The sequence below is a fragment of the Vespula vulgaris genome, chromosome 12, assembly GCF_905475345.1.
Source record: "Vespula vulgaris chromosome 12, iyVesVulg1.1, whole genome shotgun sequence".
NCBI classification, from domain to species: domain Eukaryota; kingdom Metazoa; phylum Arthropoda; class Insecta; order Hymenoptera; family Vespidae; genus Vespula; species Vespula vulgaris.
This window is the reverse complement of record NC_066597.1, coordinates 2,813,706-2,822,500: the sequence shown is the minus strand read 5'-3', so window position 1 is coordinate 2,822,500 and position 8,795 is coordinate 2,813,706. Positions and strand designations below refer to the sequence as shown.

Below are 8,795 nucleotides of genomic sequence, written 5' to 3'. Positions count from 1 at the left end.
CGCGTCGATTGAGATCAGGCAATCTATCAACGATAGCAGCTACGCTACTTGCTGAAACTTGTGCATCGTCGTGACGCATCGATACGCACTCCGTATAAAAGGAGTCGGGTATCAAAGGCTCGTACAATTCGCGTACCCATAACTTTAATAAGGAAGCAGGAGCATGTGCATCTTGGGACGCTGCCAATATCGCACCATCCTCAAATTTATCTAAGCAGGCTTTCAAAGCGCTAACTTCGTCGGCATCGGCCGATACTCGGAATATACCCTCCGTTAACGTTCCACCACGTACCAATACTTGTCTCGTTAAGGTCGTTTGTATCCATGGTAATTCTCGAAGAGGGAAACGATCTCTTTGCAAAGCCATTACTTCGGATAATGTTGCACCAAACATCGATGCACGGAAAATTTGGATCTACCGTTGAAAATAGAAAAGAGTAGAAAATTGTAGGCACGTTTTAGACGCAGTTAGGTTATTTATGAAATAATTACCCTGGCTTGATCGATATCTTCTATGGTAGCTTTACGTGGCTGTCGTTTACCATGAGCACCAATCCGCTGAAGACGTTTACAGGCAACGGTTGCATAATGACTGACCTGTACATGAATCGGCCACTTAGCCACCTCTGGAAATTGGAAGTTCGGATCGCGGTGCCTATTCATGTATCCTTCGAGGTAAGGTTCGAAGGTAGCGCTAGGTGGTACGAAGGCTAAACAGACAGCCATCAGTTCCCAGCCTCTACGAAGACTTTCTTTTCGTGGATTTTCTGTAGTCTGTCTACAGATTTGAACGTACAATTCATCGCGTAACGGTGGTTTCGAAAATGCTGTATTTACGATGTCCATAGCAACTCCGTCTAACGTCATACCAACGTTTGCCTTACGATCACCCATGTATACCTGAACCAATCGAAACAAATTGCAAGCCTCTCTTTTCAATAATTTTTCACCGTCTACGACGACCAACATAGGCTGGGGTATCGGATCCTTCGACCAACTGAGAATATCGCGGACACTGAATTTCTTTCGGAACAATAATCTCAATCCCTTCGGTCGCCCACAATTCAAATTAAGATTGTCTTGAGCATATTTTTCGATATCACCACCACTGGTACTATCGTCACGGCGTGCCTCATCTAAATCTGCATTATCGTTTCCTGTACCCCCGCTTGGTGTAGAAGTTAGGGTGGACGATGGTAAAGATACTCGTCTTACGCACGGAACGACAGTATCTTGTGTCTCTGGTTGCGTCACTATAGTCGGCGAAGCTGGTGGAGATGGTTGCGGCCTTGTTAACGTGTCGGCTGTATTATAATAGGTCGCTAAACCAGCAGTATCGTAGTTACCTAGATCTATAATCGTAAATAAAAGAGATTAGTTAAGATCGTTGTATCGTTGATATAAATTAAAATGTATTATATCGACGACAATGTATTAACCAGCATAATGATCTTCGAGATACTCTTGGCTAGACGAATCGCCCTGATTACTTGCTGCCTCGTCATCGGCAAACTGATCGTCGGAATCATCGTCGACTCTTCCTCCGATACCTCCGCTTCGACCACCTTCTTCGTCTAAAGAATCATCACCCTCTTCTACTAACAATGGATCTCCAAACTTGTAACAACCTTTAAAAACGATATTCATAATATTTCGTAACATAGGATGTATCATCAGATAATACGGAATGGAACATCTAAGTACCCGATAGCTTAGCTTGCTGAAGAATATAATGTTGAAGTGGTAACAAATGGTCGGCGTCTGATAAAAGATTTCCATAGAAAGGAGACAACGGTGGACTTGGATTACCATTGCTTCTCTTTTTCTTACTATCTTCCGTATCCAAATGACCTTCTATATCTTCCCCTACAGCACTATTACTACTGCTGTTGCTACTGTTGCTACTGCTTGTGTTACTACTAAGTCGCTGCCTAGATTGTTCGTGACTTTGACTTATCAAATAACGCTCGTGCATCGCATCCTCGTCTCTATCTCTTCTTCTACTTTGCTGTTGCTGTTGCTGCTGCTGCTGCTGCTGTTGTTGTTGCTGTTGTTGTTGCTGCTGATGTAATTGTTGCAACTTTTGCTGTTGCACGAAACTGTAACTACGAGCCAGAGGCTGCGACGTGCCTACAAAACAATCACAATCGAAGTTCGATACTTTGGAAGCGTACAATTTAAAGGCAACATCGTACAATTATGTACTTACAGTCGAGCGAATTATTGCACGCTGTGTTTCTTCTATATTCCTTCTCTCTGTCACGATCCCGTTCTCTTTCTCTCTCAGATACTTCCATACTTCTTTGCTTAGCTACGTTACCAATAATTCCTGTACCTCGCACTAGACTCTTGGATGGATCGTTTCTCTCTGCTAACATTGCCCCATACATATCACGAACATTTGCTTCTGACAATGACGCGGAACATCCATAATGTCTTTTACCTATACTACCTGTAGTATCTTGTTTATTCATATTCCGTGGATGCATGGAACTTGGATAAAAGGCAGAAGTATTAGATTTGTCCAAACTATTAACTCTTTCTCTTTGATGCATTTCCCAATCTCTTTCCCTAAGGAAACGGTTACCACTTTCGACCAACGAACCATACTTTTCACCTTGCGATTTATAACTATGACTTATTTGAACTTCTGGCGGACGATAGGGTGGCATTTCTTGCCTAAATACTCTTGATTCCATTAAAGAATCTCTATATGGAGACGTACTTGGTTCAGGACCGTAGGAACCCCTACTACTTTCTTTACCTAAATTTTCAAATATATTTGAATAATCCATCTTTCGATTCGATTCGATAAAAGGATCTTCCGAAATCTTACCATTTTTGTTCTTTTCAAGATCCAGATTTCCTACTCTACCCTCGCGTTGTGTATCTGGGAAAGTCTTTTTCTTGAAGAGAGGGGTACTAGTTGAGAGAGACAATCCCAATGGTGGTGGTTCGCCCAATGGTATAGACTTCTGATTTTTAACGCTTTCAAGAGTTCCACTTTTGTGACATCTACCTTCTAATGTGCCGCTATGCTGCCTAGGTGAAGACTGAGCGTGTGCCGGAGGAGGCTGGACCGTAGAACGATGATGATGACGATGCGGTGAGTCTAACAATCGATACCCTGTTGATTCTAAAGACGTACGACTATGGGAGACAGAACTATCACTGGATCGACCAGAATCTTGCGAATGATTATGTTGTCGTCTAGTCGCCGGTACTTCGTGATGTCTATGGTGTCGATTATTGTGGTGATGATGATGATGATGATGATGTCGTCTCGAGGAAGGAGATGGAGACGGCGGAGATGTCTGCATATCCACACCGATACCAGATGTTCGAGATTTACTTGCATTACCCACTTGCTATCGAACAAAAATGATGTATAAAATTGATATACGAAGCACATTAAACAGATATCTTTGTGCAAATAATAATCTTACCAGTGTAACAGATAAATTAGGATTGTCTTGATGATTGAAACGCATCGAACGACTAACAGGTGTTTGAGTCTGCGTAGACACAGACTCTTTCTTTCTTGATTCTGCATTTTTTTGGACATCACCTCCGCTACTACCAGCCGGCTCTGTGTTCTGTTTTAACGTCTACAATTTCCCGGTTTTTATAGATTGAAAAACTTGTAAAAATGTAAAGAAGTATAAAGCGAATAAAATTATTTACCTGAAGCTTCGCTAAAGGGATAATGTCGCAATCGGTTGGGCGGTGCCAAACAGTTTTCTGAGATGTGGCATTATAATAGTAAAATCTTGAAGTATTCTGATCAAATAATTCCCACCATTGATTATTATCCGTCTTCTTCCTATAAATTATTCATAAGTGTGAACTAATGAATGATTCATAACTTCAAAATGGTTATATTGGTTTAACGATATAAAAACTTATGATCTCTTACACAGGTACGCCAGGTGGTGGATCCCATACGCATTCTCCAGTAGTAAGATTAGCATACATATGCTCCTTTGTACGTGGTTCTATGATTTCAACCCATTCCATCCTACTGTAATTGTTTGCAATTAAGACATTAGATATAAGATGCATATGACATAGATTTTTTGCATGCATATATCGATTTATATTCTAAAAGGAATATAAATCAATTATAAATATAACCAAATTAACCAAAGTAATTCAAACTAAAGTAAATACATTAAATGGCAAGTAGATACAAGTAGATATAAGTAACCAACTCATTGCCAGAGACACATAGACATAATCCATTAGTCACTTTTTTCCAGAAATAAAAGACATGATAAAAATACAAATATAATAAAAAAAAAAGAAAGAAAAAGAGAAAAGTAAAAAAAAAAAAAAAGACACAAGAAAGAACACTCGACCCCTATTGTTAAGATCATAAATTGATGGGAATGCTGGTGGCATTACAAGCAACTGCCTGATGTCATGTTATCCGTTTAATTGGTTAAAATAGGCCGCGGAGAGTCATTCGCGCGTAGATCGTGTGCGTATAGTCGCGAAAAAAGAAAAATGAAAGCGCGAAATCGTGAAAGAAGGAAAAAAGAAAAAAAAGGAAAGATAACGCAGTGCGCACAGAAAGGGAACGAGAACGAAGGCATAAAAATGACAATGTAAAACACAATAAGGAAATTGCAAGGGACCCGCCCCAATATCTTCTAGAATCGTGAGAAACGTGATAACTAAGTCCCATCTAAAAACACGAAAAACCTGTCTACAGTGAAAACTGGGACGGGTCAGTGGTAAAAATTCACTATCGATCTGCAAACCATTCGGCCAAAAGCATACATACATTAAATCGTTATGCGACTATCGCGTTTACGACTTTAATCATAAAGAAAATTGATTTATTTTACCTGTCGGATGCCATTTCGAACTATTCTTCTTAAATTCGTGCACTGAACAGTATAACTTAACGTCACTACCTGACACTTCATAAGAACAACAATGACACTTCGATGTTGCAACGTCCCATTTCCACGAGCACGAGCGACGCACTCCCTTCATGGCAGCCTAGCGCGGCCATCTTTATCCTTGCAATCAAGCCAAACTTCTCTCTACCTTATTTTAGATAAGGCGTGTACTCTTACATACATTTTTATTTCGATATTACTTAACGTACGCCTTTAGAATAATAATTTTTTATATATATATATACATATATATATATTATATATATTTTTTTTTTATTATTTTTTGTTGATCGACTCAAATCAAAAATTATTACTAATTAAAGTATACAAACTTATCGTTCAGAATAGATTACATATCGTCATTTTCCGAATAACAATGTGAATAACTTTTCACTTATATATATATGTGTATGTGTACGTATATATAGATAGATAGATAGATAGACATATATATACACGTATATATTAGACAATTTTTCTAAAACTTATTTAGAAAGTTTACTACTATTCATTGTGTATTATATTCCGTGAGAATAATATTTAATAATCAACATCATATTGTCTGTAATAATTTATTACAAACGTCATCTTCGGACGTGCTATTATGCGAATACCGAATTTGGTATAGGTTAGAAAGACTGACACCATATTTTCTCTGATATAGATACCACACTAATAAAAATGAAATGGCATATCACTGCAAGAATTAATTCCTCCATTGTTCTTTTTTTTTTCTTTTTTCTCCTTTTCCATTTATTATTTCCTATAATATTGATCGATCGATCTATTTAAAGCACACGATTCTTTAAACAAATGATACACAAACAAATATTATAAATTTGTAGATATTCACTCTAACACACACAATAAAGAATAATAAAATAACGATCTCACTGGTATTAACTCTTAGCATAATTTAATATTACATTTCTTTGCAATAAAAATGTAAATAAATAAATATATAAAAAACAATCTTTTCGGTAATTATTGTTGTTAATAAACATAGTTAACGAAGTACAATAAGATTATTAATGAATATGATAAAAGTGATTTCATCCACGAGTAGATTTAAATAGAAATGATAATCAATAAATAATGTCTACGTATGTATGTGTATCTGTGTGTGTGAAAATATATATATATATATTACATTAACTAGAACGAAGATTACAAAGAAGTCATGCAAAATCAGAAAGAAGCTTTGGAGATACAGTTGGTGATTGTTGCGCCATCTAGAGGACCATTGCAAAGTTACAGCAATCTTTATCATAGAAGAGTTATTGGTCTAAGTGTTTTTTGCAGTTAGTATCTTGTGTCATCGTATTAATTTGTGACGCGTTTATGTTGTTGATAATTAATACTTATGAGGTACAGATATATATATTGTTGCATTATCCAAAGTCAATCGCGTATAATAGTGTTGTAAAAAAATAATACGAGGCGTATTATTTCTGTTGAAAGAGTTGAATTTAACTGGAAAGTATATCATGGATGATCATAACATGGATCAAAATATTTTAACAGTGCTGAAACTTCTTATGATAGGAGAATCTAACGTGGGTAAATCAAGGTAGATATATTGTAAGGTTATACGTATATACACATATATATTTAATTTTTCTTAATATGATTAATTCGAAGTTTAAAGTTAGTTGATAATATAACGTTTTTTTCTTCTTTTTTTCTTTTTATTCTATACTTTTTTCTTTTATTTTATTATTATTTTTTCTTTTTTTCAGTATACTTTTAAGGTTCACAGAAGATGAATTCTCGGAAAATATGCGAAATACAGTCGGCATGGACTATAAAACAAAATATATCACAATCGATGATAGTATAGTGAAACTTGCTATTTGGGTTAGTTATACAATTCATATTAGTTTGTTATATTTACAATACTATATTGAAACTATAATTATATATATGTTATATAAAGTCTTAATCGTTTCAATTAAATATCTGTTGTTATATAGGACACTGCTGGACAAGAACGATTTCGTACTTTAACACCAAGTTATTATAGAGATGGACAAGGAGCTATTCTAGTATATGATGTTACTGATAGAAATACATTTTTAAAACTAGATACATGGCTTAATGAATTAAACACGTACTGCAATAAAACAGATATTGTTAAAATGATAGTAGGTAATAAAATAGATTTACCAAATAGAGAAGTTAGCAATGAAGAAGGCTTACAATTTGCTAGAAGACATCAGTCCTTATATATCGAAAGTAGTGCTAAAACAGCGGATGGAGTAAAGTGTTGCTTCGAGGAACTAGTTCAAAAGGTAAAATACAATAATTTATTATATACTATTAACAATTTGATCATTAAAACTAGATATTGTATACAATTAGATATTGCAAACTCCTGGTTTATGGGATACTCACTCTCAAAAATATATTGATAATGGCAATATGACCGGTGCTAGATATCGAATGGGAAAAAGAGGGTTACAATTGACGGATGATTATGAACCACAGAATGTATATTCACGTTGTTATTGCAGTATGATTTAAGTGGCTGTGATAAAGAAATTCTTTTGGTAATGATTATAAGCATGGCGCCTACTGTATGATATGTTGTTTATTAAACAACTAAAACAAGTTACAATGAATACATAATATTGTGAATCATTGTTAGAATTATATTATATTAGACAAAGAAGCAAACATGTACCATCTGTGAACTATACAAAAATGTGCTAATGATTTATAGATCTTCATTAACTAATAATTTAATGAAATACGAATTTTAAATATATCATCAATTTATAGTTATATATTGCAGGTGTACAAAAAATTGGACATAGGGTAAGCCAAGAATGAAAAGCTGATGCTTTGAACCATTAATAATAAGCTAGCCAACTATTAATTCTATTATCTTTTATAATATGTTAATTTACTTTTAATATTGTGCTGAGTACTCCTACAATATACATTTAATGTGCAAATATGGTATTTCAAAATGAACAACTCCTTTCAATTTATTTCTAAATATCCAACAATAAATTTTTACTATAATACTGATAAAGTTTTTATCACAGACACTTGATCACTTTTTATAGTCTCTTGCTTTGTTATATTTATATAAAATTTGTTATGTATATAATATACATATACACATATATATGCATGATTTTTGTACAAAAGTCAAATTTGTTGGCTATTGCTTTTGTTATAAAAAATGATATCTACAAGTATTTAAAATTTCTATTATTTGAATATACAAAGATATATATCCTTCAACATACTTTAATATTAAAATAAAATGCTGATTTGATTTTTTTATTATTATTATTATTATTATTTTTATTTCGTACTAAACTGGGAGGTGCTTATAAAAATTCCTCCAAAGGCCAAATAACTACTCTTTTATATATATATATAAAGTATATGTATGTATATGTATATGTATATATAAACATAAACATAAATTTATACATTAGAACATACACTTTCTTTTTAGTTATTTGTCTTTTACTTGCTTATATTCTAATTCATATAATGCACATAATTTATAGAAAACATACTGATACAAAAATTAAAAATAAGTGGAAATATACAATTAGAATCTTCAAAATAAATATATGGTAATTGTCTTATACACAAATCTATTGTAACTTATTTGTAAATAAAGCATTTTCAATATATATTATATGCTGCTATCACATGTATTAATACATATGTTCAGGCTATTAAATTCATGCATTTTTAATATTTTGATAACAAGATTATACATAATTTTATAACAACGTAAACTGATTTTCAATTATTTTTAAGTTCCCTTGTGAAATTTTATATAATTTTTGTTGCTATATCTACAAATTTATTTTGAAGTACATAGAAAAGGAAAAAAGTTATAAATATTACAAAATTATTAAT

General features: G+C 33.7%; 3 protein-coding genes across 9 annotated transcripts in view; 2 read left to right on the top strand and 1 right to left on the bottom strand.

Moving 5' to 3' along the window:
* The window catches only part of LOC127068229 (uncharacterized protein DDB_G0283357), a 9,717-nt gene extending 4,718 nt beyond the window's left edge, over positions 1–4,999 (bottom strand). The window contains exons 1-11 of one of the 5 annotated variants that reach the window (XM_051004089.1): positions 4,851–4,999; positions 3,917–4,021; positions 3,685–3,823; positions 3,447–3,608; positions 2,837–3,368; positions 2,444–2,764; positions 2,210–2,371; positions 1,705–2,130; positions 1,440–1,628; positions 493–1,352; positions 1–415 (exon numbers count right to left, since the gene is read on the bottom strand). The exon at positions 1–415 is cut by the window's left edge and continues 29 nt beyond it. In XM_051004089.1, coding sequence (XP_050860046.1) covers positions 1–415; positions 493–1,352; positions 1,440–1,628; positions 1,705–2,130; positions 2,210–2,371; positions 2,444–2,764; positions 2,837–3,368; positions 3,447–3,608; positions 3,685–3,823; positions 3,917–4,021; positions 4,851–4,864 — 3,325 coding nt within the window. In that variant the 5' untranslated portion in view covers positions 4,865–4,999. Of the gene's footprint in view, positions 416–492; positions 1,353–1,439; positions 1,629–1,704; positions 2,131–2,209; positions 2,765–2,836; positions 3,369–3,446; positions 3,609–3,684; positions 3,824–3,916; positions 4,022–4,850 lie in introns of all 5 variants that reach the window. The other 4 variants (XM_051004090.1, XM_051004091.1, XM_051004092.1 and 1 more) reach the window with 4 other exon arrangements.
* Positions 1–5,617, top strand: part of LOC127068247 (pancreatic triacylglycerol lipase-like) — a 23,086-nt gene extending 17,469 nt beyond the window's left edge. For both annotated transcript variants that reach the window (XR_007782880.1, XR_007782881.1), the window contains exons 11-12: positions 2,856–2,965; positions 3,047–5,617. The gene's annotated coding sequence lies outside the window, so the exon portion shown is untranslated. The remainder of the gene's footprint in view (positions 1–2,855; positions 2,966–3,046) is intronic.
* A 608-nt stretch (positions 5,618–6,225) lies between these two features.
* LOC127068268 (ras-related protein Rab-18-B) lies at positions 6,226–7,864 on the top strand. Of its 2 annotated transcripts, none has more exons than XM_051004215.1 (4): positions 6,226–6,477; positions 6,647–6,764; positions 6,881–7,198; positions 7,252–7,864. In XM_051004215.1, the coding sequence occupies exons 1-4, from the start codon at positions 6,395–6,397 to the stop codon at positions 7,330–7,332; spliced, it is 600 nt and encodes a 199-aa protein (XP_050860172.1). In that variant the 5' UTR covers positions 6,226–6,394; the 3' UTR covers positions 7,333–7,864. The 2 variants fall into 2 exon arrangements, with proteins under 2 accessions (XP_050860172.1, XP_050860171.1); XM_051004214.1 differs by having other exon boundaries at positions 6,232–6,477; positions 7,269–7,864.
* The last annotated feature ends 931 nt before the right edge of the window (positions 7,865–8,795 follow it).

Coding starts and splice junctions, on each gene's coding strand:
- LOC127068268 (XM_051004214.1), top strand. CDS start 6,395: ATGGATGATCATAACATGGATCAAAATATTTTAACAGTGCTGAAACTT. Junction 6,765..6,880: donor TAGTGAAACTTGCTATTTGG/GTTAGTTATACA, acceptor GTTGTTATATAG/GACACTGCTGGACAAGAACG. Junction 7,199..7,268: donor TCGAGGAACTAGTTCAAAAG/GTAAAATACAAT, acceptor GTATACAATTAG/ATATTGCAAACTCCTGGTTT.